The 23,284-nt window shown below is 42.4% G+C and overlaps 1 protein-coding gene across 2 annotated transcripts in view; it reads right to left on the reverse strand.

Moving 5' to 3' along the window:
- The window catches only part of LOC110489401 (CUB and sushi domain-containing protein 3), a 650,169-nt gene that overhangs the window by 292,353 nt on the left and 334,532 nt on the right, over nucleotides 1–23,284 (reverse strand). For both annotated transcript variants that reach the window (XM_036971421.1, XM_036971422.1), the window contains exons 9-10: nucleotides 22,590–22,714; nucleotides 7,374–7,495 (exon numbers count right to left, since the gene is read on the reverse strand). In XM_036971421.1, the coding sequence (XP_036827316.1) occupies nucleotides 7,374–7,495; nucleotides 22,590–22,714 (247 nt within the window). The remainder of the gene's footprint in view (nucleotides 1–7,373; nucleotides 7,496–22,589; nucleotides 22,715–23,284) is intronic.

Here is a 23,284-nt window from a genome sequence, read left to right on the forward strand (position 1 = left end):
GGGGGGCGCTTGCAAGCGAAAGAACACCATCCCAACCGTGAAGCACGGGGATGTCAGCATCATGTTGTGGGGGTGCTTTGCTGCAGGAGGGACTGGTGCACTTCACAAAATAGATGGCATCATGAGGGTGGAAAATTATGTGGATATATTGAAGCAACATCTCAATACATCAGTCAGGAAGTCAAAACTTGGTCGCAAATGGGTCTTCTAAATGGACAATGACACCAAGCATACTTCCAAAGTTGTGGTAAAATGGCTTAAGGACAACAAAGTCAAGGTATTGGAGTGGCCATCACAAATCCCTGACCTAAATCCTATAGAAAATGTACAGTGCCTTGCGAAAGTATTCGGCCCCCTTGAACTTTGCGACCTTTTGCCACATTTCAGGCTTCAAACATAAAGATATAAAACTGTATTTTTTTTTGAAGAATCAACAACAAGTGGGACACAATCATGAAGTGGAACGACATTTATTGGATATTTCAAACTTTTTTAACAAATCAAAAACTGAAAAATTGGGCTTGCAAAATTATTCAGCCCCTTTACTTTCAGTGCAGCAAACTCTCTCCAGAAGTTCAGTGAGGATCTCTGAATGATCCAATGTTGACCTAAATGACTAATGATGATAAATACAATCCACCTGTGTGTAATCAAGTCTCCGTATAAATGCACCTGCACTGTGATAGTCTCAGAGGTCCGTTAAAAGCGCAGAGAGCATCATGAAGAACAAGGAACACACCAGGCAGGTCCGAGATACTGTTGTGAAGAAGTTTAAAGCCGGATTTGGATACAAAAAGATTTCCCAAGCTTTAAACATCCCAAGGACCACTGTGCAAGCGATAATATTGAAATGGAAGGAGTATCAGACCACTGCAAATCTACCAAGACCTGGCCATCCCTCTAAACTTTCAGCTCATACAAGGAGAAGACTGATCAGAGATGCAGCCAAGAGGCCCATGATCACTCTGGATGAACTGCAGAGATCTACAGCTGAGGTGGGAGACTCTGTCCATAGGACAACAATCAGTCGTATATTGCACAAATCTGGCCTTTATGGAAGAGTGGCAAGAAGAAAGCCATTTCTTAAAGGTATCCATAAAAAGTGTCGTTTAAAGTTTGCCACAAGCCACCTGGGAGACACACCAAACATGTGGAAGAAGGTGCTCTGGTCAGATGAAACCAAAATTGAACTTTTTGGCAACAATGCAAAACGTTATGTTTGGCGTAAAAGCAACACAGCTGAACACACCATCCCCACTGTCAAACATGGTGGTGGCAGCATCATGGTTTGGGCCTGCTTTTCTTCAGCAGGGACAGGGAAGATGGTTAAAATTGATGGGAAGATGGATGGAGCCAAATACAGGACCATTCTGGAAGAAAACCTGATGGAGTCTGCAAAAGACCTGAGACTGGGACGGAGATTTGTCTTCCAACAAGACAATGATCCAAAACATAAAGCAAAATCTACAATGGAATGGTTCAAAATTAAACATATCCAGGTGTTAGAATGGCCAAGTCAAAGTCCAGACCTGAATCCAATCGAGAATCTGTGGAAAGAACTGAAAACTGCTGTTCACAAATGCTCTCCATCCAACCTCACTGAGCTCGAGCTGTTTTGCAAGGAGGAATGGGAAAAAATGTCAGTCTCTCGATGTGCAAAACTGATAGAGACATACCCCAAGCGACTTACAGCTGTAATCGCAGCAAAAGGTGGCGCTACAAAGTATTAACTTAAGGGGGCTGAATAATTTTGCACGCCCAATTTTTCAGTTTTTGATTTGTTAAAAAAGTTTGAAATATCCAATAAATGTCGTTCCACTTCATGATTGTGTCCCACTTGTTGTTGATTCTTCACAAAAAAATACAGTTTTATATCTTTATGTTTGAAGCCTGAAATGTGGCAAAGGTCGCAAAGTTCAAGGGGGCCGAATACTTTCGCAAGGCACTGTATGTGCGAGCAAGGAGGCCTCCAAACCTGACTCCGTTACACCAGCTCTGTCAGGAGGAATGGGCCAAAATTCCCCCAACTTATTGTGGGAAGCTTGTGAAAGGCTATCCGAAATGTTTGACCCAAGTTAAACAGTTTAAAGGCACTGCTACCAAATACTAATTGAGTGTATGTAAACTTCTGACCCACTGGGAATGTGATGAAAGAAATAAATCATTCTCTCTACTATTATTCTGACAATTCACATTCTTAAAATAAAGTGGTGATCCTAACTGACATAAGACAGGACATTTTTACTAGGATTAAATGTCAGGGATTGTGAAAAACTGAGTTTAAATGTATTTGGCTAAGCTGTATGTAAACTTCCAACTTCAACTGTATTTCAGTTATTTTTTAAATGTATTTGCGACAATTTCTAAAAACCTGTATTTGCTTTGCCATTATGGGGTATTGTGTGTACTGATGATTGATGAGGAAAAACAACAATTATAATACATTTTAGAATAAGGCTGTAACGTAACAAAATGTGGAAAAGTCAAGGGGTCTGAATACTTTCCGGATGCACTGTAAGACTGAATCGATGTTGTCGGTTTCAAATATACACTGGAGTTTCTTACCAAGATGACATTGAATGTTCCCGAGTGGCATAGTTACAGTTTTGAATTATATCGGCTTGAAAATATATGACAAGACTTGAAAATGGCTGTCTAGCAATGATCAACAACCAACTTCACAGAGCTTGAAGAATAATGTACAAATATTTTACAATCCAGGTGTGCAAAACTCTTAGAGACTTACCCAGGAAGACTCACACCTGTAGTTGCTGCCGAAGGTGATTCTGACATGTACTGACTCAGGGTTGTGATTACTTATGTAAATTAATACTTTCTGAAGGTACTGTATATGGCATATTCAGTAATTCAGCTAATATGTACATATTTGTCCAACAGACTACTGTTTGTTTTTCCCTTTTAGGTGCTAGGTGCTATCTAGAACCTAAAAGGGTTATTTGGCTGTCCCCATAGGATAACCCTTTGAAGAACTATTTTTGGTTCCAGGTAGAACAGTTTTGTGTTCCAAGTAGAACCCTTTCCACAAAAGGTTCTACTTGGAACCATCAGGGTTCTCCTATGGGGACAGTCGAATAACCCTTTCGGAACCCTTTTTTCTAAGAGAGTTCAAAGATAACATCAATGAATACATATCGCTAGAACTAAGACTACATACGAACTTTAGTCTGCCTGGTGATTCATTCTGGTTGGATGTTCCATATGAATATTTTATCGCCCTCATTCTGCTCTGTTAAGGGCGCTGCTGTTTGATATTTGCTCTGGGTAGTGACATATTTAATTGTACCTGAATCCTCCAGTCATCGCCTGTGGATAAATAGATGTCACTACTCATATCAATTACGAGGCATGCTGCAGCCCCTGGGTCTTGGGAGACAGCGATCGCAGGGTTCTGCCATCCTCTTTTATTACAAATGTGGATATGAGCTAAATCAATCCAGATGCCATGTGGGGCTGCTGTGTGTGTTCATCACTAACAGCTCCCTGTAGATGGCCCCTCCATCCCCTCTATGACAGCCCTCCTTCCTTCCGTCCACCCTCACTCGCTCACTCTTTCATTCAGTCTCTCTCTCTCTCTCTCTCTCTCTTTCTGCCTCTCTCTTTCTTTCTCTCTCTCACTCTCTCTGCCACTCTCTCTCTCCTTCCTGAGCACACCTCAGAGGTGAACAGACTGCAGAGCCACAGTGTGGGAACAGCAGCACAGTGTATGACCCCATAAAACCATAAAACCCTCGACCCCCTCAATCACCAACCTTCTGGAGGACAAACATATGCACACGCACATATACATATGCACGCAAAAACACACACAAACACCCATTCAGACACTCACGTTAAGGAACACACACACACACACACACACACACACACACACACACACACACACACACACACACACACACACACACACACACACACACACACACACACACACACACACACACACACACACACACACACACACACTGCAGCGCTCTAGTGAGCACATATCAAAGCAGTGGATTAATCTCAAGCACAGCCATAAAAGGAGGAACACCACAAATAAAAAGAGACACCTGCCACCAATATAACTACAGTAACTAGCAAATACCATCATCCAGCCCCACATAAAAAAAGCTTGTCGGGCCTGGAGGCACCGCTGCATGTACTGTTCAGCTGGGATGATGTTGTGAAAGGACAGAGGAGAGAGAGAGAGAGAGAGAGAGAGAGAGAGGGCAGAGGTGAGAGAGAGAGAGAGGGCAGAGGAGAGAGAGAGAGAGAGAGAGAGGGCAGAGGTGAGAGAGAGAGAGGGCAGAGGAGAGAGAGAGAGAGGGCAGAGGCGAGAGAGAGAGAGAGGGCAGAGGAGAGAGAGAGAGAGAGGGCAGAGGAGAGAGAGAGAGAGGGCAGAGGCGAGAGAGAGAGAGAGAGAGAGAGGGCAGAGGCGAGAGAGAGAGAGGGCAGAGGAGAGAGAGAGGGCAGAGGCGAGAGAGGGCAGAGGAGAGAGAGAGAGAGGGCAGAGGAGAGAGAGAGAGAGAAAGAAAGAAAGAAAGAAAGAAAGAAAGAAAGAAAGAAAGAAAGAAAGAAAGAAAGAAAGAAAGAAAGAAAGAAAGAAAGAAAAAAGAAAGAAGGCAGAGGCGGATCATATGGGAGGCCAGGAGGCGCGGGTTATGGCTGCATGAGACAGAGAACATGTTTGCTTAGGCTCAACAACATCTCGGCAGGCAGGCGACCCTGAGAGATGTAGGCAGTGAGGCTGGAATAAAAATCATAGAGCAGGAGGGGGAGGAAGAGGATGTGAGGAGGTATGCAGCGGTAGTGGCAGCTCACCCCTTCACGTTCCCTTTACTGGACCTTTACTGTGTCCCAAATGGCACCCTATTCCCAATTGGCCCTGGTAAAAAGGAGTGCACTATATAGGGAATAAGGTGCATTTGGGATGTGATCACTGACTGATAATCCTCTCAGAAGCTAGGGCTGGGACTGTAGAGCATTAAATAATAAATAATAAAAACAGTTTTTTGTAGGATTAATATTATATTACAGTACAGTGTCTTTCATTTAATCCTCATTCAAAAGAAAAGAACAAACACCGGGTGGTCTTTTTCGAAACTATAAAATATGCCTGTCAAAAAAGTATGTTGTTTCAGAAATATTTTTTCTTGTTTACCTTCTAGCAAAAAGATCAATGAGAAAAGCCCTCTGTCAGATACAACCTATTGTACTGTAATCCATTATCTTCACAGGCTGTCCAACCTGACACTCATTGGCATTGTCATCTTATCACCACTGCTATCATCCATGCATCCCATTCAATGAAACCACCCTTCCTCTCCGTCTCCCTTTACCTCTCCCTCTCTCCCTGCAGATTGCTCGTTGAGAGCAATTGAAATGACCAGAGTATTTGGTTTTGTAAGGGGTGACTATAAACAATCATTGACACCATCGACCTTATATTGCACTTGCTGGTGTTCATCATTGACATTCATTGACATTCATTGGCCCAACGGGTTTTATGGGGAGTCGGTTAGCTGCATTTGTATTTGTATTTATTATGGATCCCCATTAGATCCTGCCAAGGCAGCAGCTACTCTTCCTGGGGTTTATTATGGATCCCCATTAGATCCTGCCAAGGCAGCAGCTACTCTTCCTGGGGTTTATTATGGATCCCCATTAGATCCTGCCAAGGCAGCAGCTACTCTTCCTGGGGTTTATTATGGATCCCCATTAGTTCCTGCCAAGGCAGCAGCTACTCTTCCTGGGGTTTATTATGGATCCCCATTAGATCCTGCCAAGGCAGCAGCTACTCTTCCTGGGGTTTATTATGGATCCCCATTAGATCCTGCCAAGGCAGCAGCTACTCTTCCTGGGGTTTATTATGGATCCCCATTAGATCCTGCCAAGGCAGCAGCTACTCTTCCTGGGGTTTATTATGGATCCCCATTAGATCCTGCCAAGGCAGCAGCTACTCTTCCTGGGGTTTATTATGGATCCCCATTAGATCCTGCCAAGGCAGCAGCTACTCTTCCTGGGGTTTATTATGGATCCCCATTAGATCCTGCCAAGGCAGCAGCTACTCTTCCTGGGGTTTATTATGGATCCCCATTAGATCCTGCCAAGGCAGCAGCTACTCTTCCTGGGGTTTATTATGGATCCCCATTAGATCCTGCCAAGGCAGCAGCTACTCTTCCTGGGGTTTATTATGGATCCCCATTAGATCCTGCCAAGGCAGCAGCTACTCTTCCTGGGGTCAAGTAAAATTGAGGCAGTTATACAATTTTAAAAACATTATTTTGTATTTCACAACAGATTTCACAACACATTAAGTGTGTGACCTTAGGCCATTACTACCACATACACTACATGACCAAAAGTTATGTGGACACCTGTTCATCCCCCCCTTTGCCGCTAAAACAGCCACCACTCTTCTGGGGAGGCTTTCCACTAGATGTTGGAACATTGCTGCGGGGACTTGCTTCCATTCAGCCACAAGAGCATTAGTGAGGTCGGACACTGATGTTGGGCGAATACGCATGGCTCGCAGTCAGCGTTCCAATTCAACCCAAAGGTGTTCGATGGGGTTGAGGTCAGGGCTCTGTTTAGGCCAGTCAAGTTCTTCCACACCAATCTCGACAAACCATTTCCATATGGACCTCGCTTTGTGCACGGGGGGCATTGTCATGCTGAAACAGGAAAGGGCCTTCCCCAAACTGTTGCCACAAAGTTGGAAGCACAGAATGGTCTAGAATGTTATTGTATGCTGTAGCATTAACGTTTCCCTTCACTGGAACTAAGGGGCCAAGCCCAAACCATGAAAAGCAGCCCCAGACCAATATTATTCCTCCACCAAACTTTACAATTGCACAGTTGAAAGTCACTGAGCTCTTCAGTAAGGCTATTTTACTGCCAATGTTTGTCTATGGAGATTGCATGGTGGTGTGCTCAATTTTATACACCTGTCAGCATCGGGTGTGGCTGAATTAACCTTAACCACAAATATTTTTGTATATATAGTGTATCTACAATACAAAATCCATGTCTACGTGTGTGTGTGTGTGTGCATGCATGTGTCTGTGCCAGTGTGTGTGTCTCTTCACAGTCACTGCTGTTCCATAAGGTGTATTTTTATCTGTTTTTTAAAATCTGATTTTACTGCTTGTATGAGTTACTTGATATCGAATTGAGTTCTATGTAGTCTTGGCTCTATGTAGTACTATGCACCTCCCATAGTCTGTTCTGGACTTGAGGACTGTGACAGTACGGTAGTATCGGCAGCCTAGCTTCTCTCTCTCTCTCTCTCTCTCTCTCTCTCTCTTTCTCTCTCTCTCAGCTAGCAGTGTGACAGTGGAAGGACTGAACAGTAGTAAAGTCTGGCCTACCTTGTTGGGGTTGGTGGCCGTGAGTATCCAGACACACTGAGCGTTGGACTCATACTGGATGGGGAAGTTGGGCGAAGTGAATGTACCAGAAGGACCTTGAAGGTTAGAGCCGCATGTTTTCACTGTGAAAGAGAAAGAGAAAAATAAAGAAATTAAGGAAGGTTATTCATTTGGAGCCTGACATTTGTCAACCTGACAAACACAAAAGTTGTGGTTAATTGGAGACAGATTTTGCCAAATGCTGTGTGTGTGTGATTACGTGCATGTGTAGGTAGTCACTTTAGCTGTATTGATTTGGCTCACATTGAATGCTCGTATTAATGAAATATCGTCAAGACACCAGGGCCCCTTTGCTTGGGCTATATTCAACTCATAATTATACTTCAACATACTGTATTCTCAATAGAGCCTGCTGCTATCTGAACTAGAACAAGTCATTTAAGGCCAGGGTTTCTGTTGTCATGAATTAGCAATATCATTTAATACTCAGATGACTCATTTCATGACAGCTGAACAAGTTAAACTCTGTGCAAATGAAAAAAAAAACACCAAGGCCTTATTTATTATCTTAATGGAGAAACACCAGTCATTATTTGTTAAATACAGACACGGCTTGTCTGTGTCCCGTCTGTCCTGCCTGTCTTCCAAATGCACTGACAGCTATGAAAGATTACCGGGCTTGCGGCTAACACAGCTAGAAAAGAGTTTCTGGAATATTCATCTGGAACAGGACAGTACTATGACTATAAAGTCTTTGTTATTGGTGCCGTTCATCAGCGACGATGCCAAAGTGACAATGTTGTGCTGGAGTCTCAAATGGCACCCTATTCCCTCTTTAGTGCACTACTTTTAAACAGGGCCCATACCTTTCCTATTACATACTATAGACATCAGGTTTTATCAGTCTCTGACATCTTGATTGCTTTTGAAAATAAATAAGTCATTATTTCTGTATGTAGCAAGGTGACAACACCGATGACTCTGTAGACCCCTCAGGTATAATCCACACTCTGCTGGTCTGCTCAGAAAGTCACTGGCACAAACAGCATCCCAAGTAGCCTTGAATACAGTGCACTGTACGGTCACACATAACGCAGAAACTTTAAAGCACTTGGGTTAATTCAAGAAACCTTACATTGGGGTCCATTTACACAAGAGGTCAGATAAAGTCCAAAAATGGTTTTGGGTAATATCAAATACCACTACTGCTACTTCATCTACCAGGTAGACTCCCTTGACTGGTAGATGTTTCCCCTTTATGTGTGGGCAGTAGTTTGTAGGTACCTTGTTACCATTGCTATGGCAGATTCCATTGAATTTCAAACATAGATTTGACATCCAGGGCTAGACATGGAGTACTTCCGGTATCAACCACATAACTGCAATGAGTAAAACGGGCCTCCCCATTCAAGTCAATGATGCCATAATGTGTGGACTAGCAGCCACTTTGAGTGTACTCATAGGATTAAAGCAGGAAGTAAAAGTAGAAAGTGTCCCATTCAGTCTCTGCTTTATTAACATGATTCATTCTATTTCAATAGGATTAACCCAGGAGAGATGAGGAAGTGTTTCAGTAATACTACAAGCCAATGAGCAAGCAGAGAATGTCATTCCTGGGTATTTATAATGTCTGAGTCGTCCTCATAATAAGAGATGTGAACGACTGTCACTTTGGAGGTTATGTAATATCCTTGAGCTGGTGGGCTACAATAAAACAAATGTCACCGGGCTCTTTATTCATCCAATCCCCACACTAATGTTTAAAATACAGGAAATAATAGACATGTAGTCGATCAACTATCTCATCAGCCTTAGCTATGAGAGCAATGACATTCCCATTGTGTGTCTGTAAGGGGAATAAGATTTCTTCTTCTCAATACGACTTTGCTAATTAGTCTTCATTTGTTTAATAAACGCAGCACACTTCCTATTACAATCTCATCTTGGGAGAGAAATAACAGATCCGCACCAAAAAAGAGAGAGAGAAAGAGATACAGACAGAGCCCTCGATAGAGAGAGAGAGAGAGAGAGAGAGAGAGAGAGAGAGAGAGTAGGGGAGAGAGAGAGAGAGAGAGAGAGAGAGAGAAAACAGAGCACCAATGAATAGTTAAATTGAAATTCATGATTAACTCTGCATACCCTTGGGCTGTCCTGAAAATATAGATCTAGGCAATTTTCTGCATGATTTCAAGTGGCATCTTCCTTAATTAGTTTGTACAGCCTTTAGCCGCAGGAACAAACAGACATGTGGGTGACAGCCAGCCAGTGATTTAGTGGCCAGCTAAAGGTCAGGGTACCACGGCGAGAAAGAAAGTGCCGTAGAGGAAGGGAGGGGAGGAGAGGTGGGTGGGTGGGTGGGTGGAGGTGTGACGGGATCGGGGGATTGTGACACAAACACAGGGAACAAACATACACAATGGGCTCAGGGAGGGAGGTGAGAATCAGGGGATTTATTCTGTGACAGTATGGTGCTGTGGAACGTGGTATATGTGTGTGTGTGTGTGTGTGTCTCTCTCTCTCTCTCTCTCTCTCTCTGTATATACATATGCCAGCTTGTGTGTATGTACACTGAACAACAATATAAATGCAAAATGTAAAGTGTTGGTCCCATGTTTCATGAGCTGAAATAAAAGATCCCTGTAATTTTCCATATGCATAATTTCAAGAAGCTGATTAAACAGGATGATCATTACCCATGTGCACCTTGTGTTGGGGACAAGAAAAGGCCACTCTTAAATGTGCAGTTTTGTCACATAACACAATGCCACAGATAACTCAAGTGTTGAAGGAGCGTGCAATTGGCATGTCCACCAGAGCTGTTGCCATAGAATTAAATGTTCATTTCTCTACCATAAGACACCTCCAACATCGTTTTAAAGAATTTGGCCGTATGTCCAACCGGCCTCACAACCTCAGACCACGTGTATGGCGTCGTGTGGGTGAGCGGTTTGCTGAAGTCAACTTTGTGAATAGAGTACCCCTTGGTGACAGTGGGGTTATGGTATGGGCAGGCATAAGCTACGGACCATGAACACAATTTCATACTATCGATGGAAATTAGAATCCACAGAAATACCGTGATGAGATTCTGTGGCCAATTGTGAGGCCCATTTCTTTTAAGGTATCTGTGACCAACAGATGCATATCTGTATTCCGAGTCAGGGTTGGGTAGGTTACTTTCTAAATGTAATCCGTTACAGTTACTAGTTACCTGTCCAAAACTGTAATCAGTAAAGTAACTTTTGGATTACCCAAACTCAGTAACGTAATCTGATTACATGTAGATGACTTTCCCCTTAACAGGCATTAGAAGAAGACAATTGTTATCAATTGAACAACATCTATTGCAGGATAAATCCATGTTAAAGTTGACATAGCTGGCCATATATCGTTGTTAAATTTTACTTAATGGGTTGGTTATGTAGACTTCTTCGAACCCATCGCTTTCAATTATATCTTTACATTAAAAACCAAAGTCTATCATAATTCCAGTCATTCCAATATATTTCATACCCCTTGATCTTCAAGAATAGGACTTTGAAATATGAAAGTATAGATTAGCCAATTTTTTTTTACTTGAGCATGACCCCAAAACTAAGGACTTATTAGCCATCCCTACTCTGTTGTTTATGATTTTGATGTCATGGAGGACTGATTGAGCTCGTTGATTCAAGTTGAAAAATAAATGCTGCGCTCATGGAATGGCATGCTTTGAGCACTACTGAAAAGTGCTATTTACATGTGAAAAATGAATGTCATATGTGCAAGCGCAATAGGACTATTGTTTACCTTTTTGTTGGTGACACTTGGATATCTTGATAATGTGCAGATATTTAAAGGGCACATCCACAGATGAAACAATATCAAAATCCCCACCCTGCCTGTTTTGGTAAAACAAAACTGAGGGATTGGCCTGGAGAAATGTGCTCACTCTCAGATTAATAGACATAGCTATGGATGTTAATATTGATATCAAAAATATTGTTTCAACCATGTTATGAGTCTATTCAGTGTTTGTTTACATTTACAATTTTAACAAACATTGGAGAAGAACAAGATTATATTTTGGGTTCTCATGGAGTGTGACAGTTGAACTAAACTCATGAGGCATTTCTAAGTTACATTCTTCAATAATCACTGGATATATATACACATACACTACCGTTCAAGAGTTTGGGGTCACTTACAAATGTTCTTGTTTTTGAAAGATAAGTACATTTTTGGTCCATTAAAGTAACATCAAATTGATCAGAAATACAGCGTAGACATTGCTAATGTTGTAAATGACTATTATAGCTGGAAACGGCTGATTTTTAATGGAATATCTACATAGGCGTACAGAGGCCCATTATCAGCAAGCATCAGTCCTGTGTTCCAATGGTACGTTGTGTTAGTTAATCCAAGTTTATCATTTTAGAAGGCAAATTTATCATTAGAAAACCCTTTTTCAATTATGTTAGCGCAGCTGAAAACTGTTGTGCTGATTAAAGAAGCCTCATACGGCCTGGAATCAAACCAGGGCCTGTAGTGACACCTCTAGCATTGAGATGCAGTGCCTTAGATTGCTGTGCCACTCGGGAGCCCTAGATCAGCACTCCTACTCTGAGACTCTTTATAAATACGGGCCCTGATGATTTTAACTGTGATGATGGCAGTGGAGAAGGTATTATATTTGAATAGAGCTAAGAGATGCCAACAAGAAAACAATGACTTTATACCTTTTATGTTGTGACTTATTTCTCTGTAACGTGTAGTGGGAAACATGCCCATTTCAGAATATCATACATATCATTGCAATTTTTCATTTTGGATCGTGTTTTGTTCATCTGAACAGGGTGAATAGTTTCTGGAACCATTTCCTCTGAATGATATCAGATTATCTCAACCGAGCCCCGAGTTTAGAGCTTCAAACAAATCGAAGGCCTTTCAAACCAGGCTTTTTATTTTACTGTGTAGGAAAATAAAAGATGAGATTACTTGCAGATGTATTTTGAGGTATAAGATGTTTGTAGTTCAATAACACACATTAGCGGTACATCAATACTTTCAGTTAATTTACATTATTTGGCTTCGTTGTCTTAAAAAAGCCCTATATTCCAATATCACATGGTCCTAGTGGGAATCTGTTTTTAATTACTGTTTAATGTGCACAGATAGGCCTATACTTCATGTGTTTCTACAGTATACCTTGTAGTAACACTCCTGTGTGTGTGTGTGTGTGTGTGTGTGTGTGTGTGTGTGTGTGTGTGTGTGTGTGTGTGTGTGTGTGTGTGTGTGTGTGTGTGTGTGTGTGTGTGTGTGTGTGTGTGTGTGTGTGTGTGTGCGTGCATGCGTGCATGTGCCTGCATATGTGTGTTTGCCTGTCTGTGTTCCCTCTCTCCCAACAACAGTATCGGAGCTGATTAAAGAAGTGATTAAATACATTTTATTTTTCCCATCTTAATCCTTTCTTTTTATTGGCCAGTCTGAGATATGCCTTTTAATTTGCAACTCTGCCTAGAAGGCCAGCATCCCAGGGTCGCCTCTTCACTGTTGATGTTGAGACTAGTGTTTTGCGGGTATTATTTAATGAAGCTGCCAGTTGAGGACTTGTGAGGCGTCTGTTTCTCAAACTAGAGACTCTAATGTACTTGTCCTCTTGCTCAGTTGTGCACCGGGGCCTCCCACTACTCTTTCTATTCTGGTTAGAGCCAGTTTATGCTGTTCTGTGAAGGGAGTAGTACACAGCGTTGAGCAAGATCTTCAGTTTCTTGGCAGTTTCTCACATGGAATAGCCTTCATTTTTCAGAACAAGAATAGACTGACGAGTTTCAGAAGAAAGTTCTTTGTTTCTGGGCATTTGAGCCTGTAATCGAACCCACAAATGCTGACGCTCCAGATACTCAACTAGTCTAAAGGCCCGTTTTATTGCTTCTTTAATTAGCACAAAAGTTTCCAGCTGCGCTAACATAATTGCAAAAGGGTTTTCTAATGACCAATTAGTCTTTTAAAATTATAAACTTAGATTAGCTAATACATCGTCCCATTGGAACACAGGAGTGATGGTTGCTGATAATGGGACTCTGTTCGCCTATGTAGATATTCCATTAAAAATCAGACGTTTTCAGCTACAATAGTTATTTCAACATTAACAATGTCTACACTGTATTTCTGATCAAAAAATGTGCTTTTCTTTCAAAAACAAGGACATTTCTAAGTGTCCCCAAACTTTTGAACGGTAGTGTATATATTTAGTATATATAATTTACAAATCCAAAAATGGATCTAGGAAAAGGGTGCGATTTTGAGCATGTGTCCATTTGGATTTGAGAACAGCCATCCATAACAACCAAAATCCGTAAGGCGCAAATAGCTAAATGAGAGAGCGGCAGTGTGATTCACATCAATTCATATCCATATCGCTGTAGACTACACCACTGCTGTCATCCTTACCTCCAAGCGTTTATTCATGTTGGATAATCTTCGGATGCCGAAAGGAGTCGCACCATTGGAAGACATGGCTTGGACTGTAGCCTACAAAATCCTATTCTTGCTCTTGATCAAACACATTTGGTGTGTCATCATAGTGGCCTCTGATTTGTGGTCAGACTCGCTTAGGTGAAACAAACTTAAACTTGCTATTTTTTTCAATGCTGATTTAAATGTCATTGAGAAAACAGAGAAGTGTCAAAAATAATTTTTGCTGGTAACGGAACAGATTCCAGTTACTGTTTTTTTGTAATCCCTTACATGTAACAGATTGCATGTAATCCGTTACTCCCCAACCCTGTTCCCAGTCATGTGAAATCCATAAATGTGGGCCTAATTCATTTATTTAAATTCACTGTGTAAGTATGTCTGCATGTTTGTTTGTGTCTGCATGTTTGTTTATTGTTTTTGTATATATGTGTGTGTGTGTGTGTGTGTGTGTGTGTGTGTGTGTGTGTGTGTGTGTGTGTGTGTGTGTGAGGGAGGGAGAGAGAGAGAGAGAGACAGAGAGAGACAGAGAGACAGAGAGAGGTGAATCTGTGTATGTATGATTTTGTGTGTGTCTCTGTTTAAGCATGTGTCTGTTGATGCATCCGTGTATGTCTCCACCATGGGGAGTCTTGTCCTCAGTGCTCCTGGAACCCAGTGGTGAAGGCAGCTGGCCTGAAAGTAGACAGAGATCTCACCCAGTGGTGAAGGCAGCTGGCCTGAAAGTAGACAGAGATCTCACTCAGTGGTGAAGGCAGTTGGCCTGATAGTAGACAGAGATCTCACTCAGTGGTGAAGGCAGCTGGCCTGATAGTAGACAGAGATCTCACCCAGTGGTGAAGGCAGCTGGCCTGATAGTAGACAGAGATCTCACCCAGTGGTGAAGGCAGCTGGCCTGATAGTAGACAGAGATCTCACCCAGTGGTGAAGGCAGCTGGCCTGATAGTAGACAGAGATCTCACCCAGTGGTGAAGGCAGCTGGCCTGATAGTAGACAGAGATCTCACCCAGTGGTGAAGGCAGCTGGCCAGATTGTAGACAGAGATCTCACCCAGTGGTGAAGGCAGCTGGCCTGATAGTAGACAGAGATCTCACCCAGTGGTGAAGGCAGCTGGCCTGAAAGTAGACAGAGATCTCACCCAGTGGTGAAGGCAGCTGGCCTGATAGTAGACAGGGATCTCACCCAGTGGTGAAGGCAGCTGGCCTGATAGTAGACAGAGATCTCACCCAGTGGTGAAGGCAGCTGGCCTGATAGTAGACAGAGATCTCACCCATTGGTGAAGGCAGCTGGCCTAAAGTAGACAGAGATCTCACCCAGTGGTGAAGGCAGCTGGCCTGATAGTAGACAGAGATCTCACCCAGGGGTGAAGGCAGCTGGCCTAAAGTAGACAGAGATCTCACACAGTGGTGAAGGCAGCTGGCCTGATAGTAGACAAAGATCTCACCCAGTGGTGAAGGCAGCTGGCCTGATAGTAGACAGAGATCTCACCCAGTGGTGAAGGCAGCTGGCCTGATAGTAGACAGAGATCTCACCCAGTGGTGAAGGCAGCTGGCCTGATAGTAGACAGAGATCTCACCCAGTGGTGAAGGCAGCTGGCCTGATAGCCTGCAGGGCGCCGGAGAAAGAGACACAGACCTCACACAGTGTCTGGTAACATGGTGCTTACACACCCGATTACACACTAACACCTCACACCCACTCCTGTCTCACTGTACCACAGTAGTGATCAAGTAATAAAGGCATGAGCCCTTAACCTCCCTCACTCCCTGTGTCTTTTGTCTCCATCTTTGATTCTCTATTTGTCTCCCTTTCCATCTCTCTTTCTCTCTCTCGTTCACTATCTCAGTCTGTTTGTCACTTTCTCTCTTTCTCTCTCTCTCACTCTCAATTTATTTCTCTTTTTGACCTCTCTATCTCTGTCACTGTCACTGTAGTCAACACAACATAAGCAGTATCACTAAAGTGATGGCCTAAGAGTGGTATTAAAAAGTCCTCAAAGTCAGTCTCACTAGCTAGTCCCTCCATCCTTCAGTGTGCTTCTCCACATGTACATCGTGACAACAACGTATGGGATTTGTAACCATTCAGTTTTGGGGGCGGACAGTGTCAGCTAGGCCTCAGTGAAACAGAATCTGCATTCTATGTAGGGGACGTAGATCTAGGCATGCCTGTGTTCCATGGACTGACAGCTCAATTACTGCTTACTAAATGAAGAGCCTTGGCTCTCCCTGCTGGGTGCATGGCGTAACTTATAGCAAGCACGCCGAGCAGCCAGATAGAAATTATCTATACAATTACGGGACACGATGGTGAGCAAACAATTCATTACCTTTCTAACCCCCACCTTCACAAACAAGAAACATGATTTCACAAGAGGGACAAGACAGGGCTATACTCTCTGGTTCATCTAACACTGAGGGATAATGGCATCATGCGTGCTGGGAGAGGCAAAATAAAGTCTCTGAAATCTGACTTTGGTTGTCCTTAAGTCCCTTGTTTTTTCCAGGTTTTTTTTTGTTAGGCAAATGAACAGTTCAGAGATCCAGATTGCGGATCCTCCTCTTTTTGTTATTGTCTACAGTGTTTTAATGGTGAACTTTCACAAACCCAGCTCTCCCAGTCAGGGATGCCAAGCCAAGCCAGGGAGATAAGCCTACACTTGAAGACATCAAGATAATTAGTCGTTTGCCGTTGATAAAACACCCTGCACATGTTTTACTTGTTTTCTATCCTATTGTTGGTGTTTTATGTCCGCCAGCATTCAGGCTGACCTTCCGCTGGGGGAAAACGAGCCAATTCAGCAGAGAGAATAAAGATTAGCTGGTCTGATTGGCGACTCGGAGGAACGGGAGGTACAAAGTAACCTAAAAAACAATGGCCACTGAGAATGATCAATGACATCATTAACCCTGACCCAAGGTACTTTGCCTTTTTCCCTTCCAAACAGGAGTACACTGGTCTCACACACCGACAAACACGAACAGGGAGAGACACACACGCACACACACAAGGAGGCAAGCCGGAACAAGCACGCATGTTCGCCCAACACACACACATACACACACGGAAAGTGGCTGGGGAACATTGCCTGGCCATTTCAAGGTGTAATTTGTAATACTGTCCGCAGTAAAACTTATCATACATAATTTACAGCTAGTGGTGGTCTCCCTAACTATACACAGGACAGTTATGGCAGCAGTGTTATTACCATTATGTATATATGTACAGTACCAGTCAAACGTTTGGACACACCTACTCATTCAAGGTTTTTCTTTATTTTTACTATTTTCTACATTGTAGAATAATAGTGAAGACATCAAAACAATTAAATAACACATATGGAATCATGTAGTAACCAAAAAGGTGTTAAACAACTCAAAATATACTTTATATTTGAGATTCTTCAAAGTAGCCACACTTTACCTTCATGACAACTTTGCACACTCTTGGCATTCTCTCAACCAGCTTCATGAGGTGCACTTCAATTAGCAGGTGTGCCTTGATAAAAGTTAATTTGTGGAATTTCTTTCCTTCTTAATGCGTTCGAGCCAATCAGTGTTGTGACGAGGTAGGGGTGGTATACAGAAGATAGCCCTACTTGGTAAAATACCAAGTCCATATTATGGCAAGAACAGCTCAAATAGCAGCATACCACCCTGCACGCCAGCAGCATACCACCCTGCATCCATCCCACTGCTGGCTTGCTTCTGAAGCTAAGCAAGGTTGGTCCTGGTCAATCCCTGGATGGGAGACCAGATGCTGCTGGAAGTGGTGTTGGAGGGCCAGTATGAGGCACCCTTTCCTCTGGTCTAAAAAAATATCCCAATGCCTCAGGGCAGTGATTGGGGACATTGTGGTGTTGTCTTTCTGCTGGGATGTTAAATGGGTGTCCTGACTCTTTGTGGTCACAAAAAATCCCATGACACTTATTGTAAGAGTAAGGGTGTGAACTCTGGTGTCCTGGCTAAATTCCCAATCTGGCACTCATACGGTCACCTAATCATCCCCAGCTTACAATTGGTTTATCCATCTTGCCCCTGTAACTATTCACCAGGTTGTTGCTGTAAGTGAGAATGTGTTCTCAGTCAACTTACCTGGTTAAATAAAAATAGGCAAAGAGAAACGACAGTCCATCATTACTTTACGACATGAAGGTCAGTCAATCTGGAAAATGTCAAGGAATTTTAAAGTTTCTTCAAGTACAGTTTAAAAAATCATCAAGTGCTATGATGAATCTGGCTCTCATGAGGACCGCCACAGGAAAGGAAGGCCCATAGTTATCTCTGCTGCAGAGGATAAGTTCATTAGAGTTAACTGCACCTCAGAAATTAATCCCCAAATAAATGCTTCACAGAGTTCAAGTAACAGACATCTCAACATCAACTGTTCCGAGGAGACTGCGTGAATCAGGCCTTCATGGTTGAATTGCTGCAAAGAAACCACTACTAAAGGACAACAATAATAAGAAGAGACTTACTCGGGCCAAGAAACATGAGCAATGGACATTAGACCAGTGGAAAATGTCCTTTGGTCTGATGCATCCACATTTTTTTTTTTTTTTTTTTTGGTTCCAATAGCTGTGTCTTTGTGAGACGCAGAATAGGTGAACGGATGATCTCCGTATGTGTGGTTCCCACCGTGAAGCATGGAGGAAGAGGTGTGATGGTGTGGGGGTGCTTTGCTGGTGACACTGTTTGTGATTTATTTAGACTTCAAGTCACACTTAACCAGCATGGCTACCAAAGCATTCTGCAGCGATATTCCATCCCATCTGGTTTGCACTTAGTGGGACTATCATTTGTTTTTCAACAGGACAATGACCCAAAACACACCTCCAGGCTGTGTAAGGGCTATTTGACCAAGAAGGAGAGTGATGAAGTGCTGCATCAGATGACCTGGCATCCACAATCACCTGACCTCAACCCAATTGAGATGGTTTGGGATGAGTTGGACCACAGAGTGAAGAAAAAGCAGCCAACAAGTGCTCAGCATATGTGGGAACTCCTTTAAGACTGTTGGGGAAGCATTCCAGGTGAAGCTGGTTGAGAGAATGCCAAGGCAAGGGGTGGCTACTTTGAAGAATCTCAAATATAAAATATATTTGTTTAACACTGTTTTGGTTACTACATGATTCTATATGTGTTATTTCACAGATTTGATGTCTTCACTATTATTCTACAATGTAGAAAATAGTAAAATAAAGAAAAACCCTTGAATGAGTAGGTGTGTCCAAACTTTTGAATGGTACTGTATACACCAGTGGAGACTGCTGAGGGGAGAATGGCTCATAATAATGGCCGGAACGTGAAAATGGATTGGTATCAAACATCTCGAAACCATGTGTTTGATGTATTTGATTCCATTCTACAGATTCCGCTCCAGTCATTACCACGAGCCCGTTCTCCACATTATGGTGCCACCAACCTCCTGTGGTATATATTGTACATGTACACATTCAAATGTTGCTTTGCTAGTTTTAAAGAAACAAAAACAGGAAGTCCTGATGCTTTTTTGTTTACTTATTTAACCATTATTTAACTAGGCAAGTCAGTTAAGAACAAATTATTATCTACCCCGGCCAAAACCTAACCCAGACAACTCTGGGCCAATTGTGCACCACACTATCGGTCTGTAGAAACACCTCTAGCACTGAGATGCAGTGCATTAGACCACTGTGCACTTCATCATTTTCATACACAATACAATAAAAGTATGTTTTGTCTTTTGGCATTTGACGTCTATTTATTGGATTGTCCCTGATAATACGACTGAAAAACGACCCTATTCTCTACCCTATTCTCTATATAGTGAATGTCTTTTAATAAGACCACTAAGGGCCCTGGTCATAAGTTGTGCACTAAACAGGGAATATTTTTTGTCCTCCTAATAAAGTTCAACTGGCAGTGGATACAGCCGGGTTCTACGTCATGATATCATACACTTCCTGGATGTATTTAGTCATATCAACCCTCTTCCATGCTTCAAAGACACTGCCAATCAGACTAAAGTACTGAAAGAAGTGAGAAGAATGTGTGGGCATATCGGCCTAACCAGCTGTCTGGTTGTCATGTGGCCATATGGCACTAGTGTTCACTGACATACTGTAATGCATTGAGATATGGTGGCGGATAAGTCATGTGGGACACAAGGACATTGCAGAGTTGACAATTGACAAGAAACAAGATCAAGAGTGCCTGTGACTTGTTTTTATATACAGTAGTGAACTGTTAAGTGTTGGTTTGATGGGAGGTTTGCAATATCCATCAGACAACTCATGTAAATAAGAAAGACAAGCATATTGAATGTTCAAACTGAAAATGGTTTTGAGATTACAAGGTTTTAGCACATCCTCTCTATCGAACAACCTTCTCTGAATAATAATTATCTGAAATTGAATCAAGAAAGAGCACTACTGTACCCCTGATACTGTGACCACGAAGTATCATCATATCTACGAATCTTAATATTATGTTGAGAGACTTTCAGAGTTAATTTGGATAATTTAATTTAGATCTATTTTGACTCTTGACATACAGCAGAATCCAGTATAAAACCGTTTAGACTGCTAAATAAGAAAAACAAGATACATACAATCCAACAAAAAAAGTGTTAAATGCTTTAAAGAATCCAAGGTCCAGGCACTCAGGTGGATTTTAAAGTGTAAACGTGTAGGTGTTTTTACATGCTCTATGTCCATTAAAAATGCTTTACATATAAAAGGCATGTAGTGTACTGAAAAACACCTACAGTGTTTTAGCATAGAGTCTTAATTTAGTTTGGTGTAAAACTACCACGTAAACAGTGCCGTAATCAACCCTCTACGCCATCAGCTGTTATTAACCATAAAGTAAACGCTGCTTTTATACAGATCTGCCATCATTGTAAATAAGAATTTGGTCTTAACTCGCTTGCCTAGTTAAACATGAAATAAAATCACATAACTTATATCAAATAAAAATGTGTAAACAACTCGAACTACAGCCAAAAACGTTTGCATGACAGCACGAACAGATCTGCCTCCAGTTATTACTCCTGCAGACAGCAAGCTTAGCTTATTTTTTATTTTAAAGAAACAGATCAATAAACATCTTGTGTCACATCTTAAATCAGAGATGAGCAACGCCAGTCCTCGGGGGCGTGATTGGTGTTGCTCGTTTGCCCCAGCCCCAACTAACCTGACTCCAGGAAGCCTAGTGGTTAAGAGCGTTGGGTCAGTAACCGAAAGGTCGCTGTTTCGAATCCCTGAGCCAACTAGGGGAAACATCTGTTGATGTGACCTTCTATGAGGCACTTAACCCTAGTTGCTCTGGATAAGAGTGTCTGCTAGAATGTAATCAACAAATAATGATCTTTAGTTTAAAATACAATTTGTTTAATCACCTGTGTTTGCTAGGTATGGGGAAAAAGTGTGACACTACTTCGATCCCCTGAAGACTGGAGTTGCCCGTCCCTCATCTAAATATCTAACTGATCGGTATATACGAATAGTGTATAGGAATTATTTTGGTTGTCTCTTGGTGTCTTGACTAATTATATGTAGTATAATATTGTCTTTGTGTTGTCTTTTCTCTGAGTAGCTACTGCATGATCAACAGCTAATGGGAATCCTAATAAATTAACTAAACATTAGTCTGAAGGGAGTCTCCTGCTAAGAGACAAGCCGATGCAAGGGTGTTATTAGATACACCCCAGAGACATGGGTATCCTGGGGGCATTGTTCAGGCCGGTCAGTTCCCAGGGTGGCATCAAAGTCACACAAGTGACAGGATTCGGCTTAATTGATATCAGCTGTGTTTAATTGATTAGATAATAATGTCTACACATTTTAGGAAAAACAAACAACAGGTGAATGCTTCATTAATGACGGGAGAGACAGGACGGGAGTGAGAGCTGGGAAAGGGAGTGAAAGAGAGAGAGAGCGAGAGAGAGAGGGGAGAGGGAGATAGAAGACTTATCCAGCAAGACAATAATTATGCCTTGAAGTTGTTGTCCATTGCCGCATCAACTCATTTCAGTACCTAATTACCTATAATTAAACTCTGCCTGAAATACTAGAAAATGTTCTTTATTTTATTGTTTGCCCGGCTGGAGAGCACAACCTGAGGATGGCTCTGATGGATGAATGTAGGGCGTGATAGGCAAGATGCTTTAAATGTTACACACAGTATAATTTTACTTTGTTTACTGATCTGCAAAGTGGGTCGTCCTAACCACTCCGGAGGCCTCACAGTGGCCTGGGATAGGATTGGTTAGTCAATGTGTGTGTCACCATCAAAATGGACCATGATTGGTTGATGAATGTGTGTGTGTGTGTGTCACAAAAAAGGATCGGGCACACAGGTGTCCCAGCTACCTCTAACAACCTGTCTGCTTGTCACACCGACCCTCCCCTGCGGTAACACTGACTAATCAAACCTCAGCAGGTCTCTGATCCGCTGTTGAACATCATGAACATTACACAGAATCCCAAATTATATTTCAAATCAATCTCCCAGCAAAACCAAGCCACCAAAATGTTGCTCAGTTGAAAATGACAAAGTACTCTGACATTTCCATGAGGGCTCCATATCTATATTCTCAATGAATTTTGGGACCCAAGAGCCATGTACTGCGTCCTAAATAGTGGCCTTTTCCCCATATAGTTTGCTACTTTTGACCAGCCTCCTATGGGCCCTTGGCAAAAGTAGTGCACTAAATAAGGAATAGGGTGCCATTTGGGGTCCAGGAGCATGCAGGCAGTTGCCAGGGGTGCTAACTGACCTTTGCAGACGGGGCGGTGGTCACTCCAGGCAGCGAACACCTCGGCCACCCTCTGACAGGTGATGGTCTTGGAGCCTTGGAGCACGTGGTCCTCATTACAGAGGAACTGGACGGTGGCTCCGATACTGTTGTTGGGAGAGATGGAACACAGACAGGCAGACACACATATACAGGCACATTCGCACATGTACACATGCACACACGCACGCGCACGCACACACACACACACACACACACACACACACACACACACACACACACACACACACACACACACACACACACACACACACACACACACACACACACACACACACACACACACACACACACACACACACACAGAAGTGTTACTACAAGGTATACTGTAGAAACACATGAAGTATAGGCCTATCTGTGCACATTAAACAGTAATTAAAAACAGATTCCCACTAGGACCATGTGATATTGGAATATAGGGCTTTTTTAAGACAACGAAGCCAAATACTATAAAGGAACTGAAAGTATTGATGTACCGCTAATGTGTGTTATTGAACTACAAACATCTTATACCTCAAAATACATCTGCAAGTAATCTCATCTTTGATTTTCCTACACAGTAAAAAAAAAAGCCTGGTTTGAAAGGCCTTCGATTTGTTTGAAGCTCAAACTCGGGGCTCGGTTGAGATAATCTGATATCATTCAGAGGAAATGGT

The sequence above is a fragment of the Oncorhynchus mykiss genome, chromosome 32, assembly GCF_013265735.2.
Source record: "Oncorhynchus mykiss isolate Arlee chromosome 32, USDA_OmykA_1.1, whole genome shotgun sequence".
Taxonomy (NCBI): domain Eukaryota; kingdom Metazoa; phylum Chordata; class Actinopteri; order Salmoniformes; family Salmonidae; genus Oncorhynchus; species Oncorhynchus mykiss.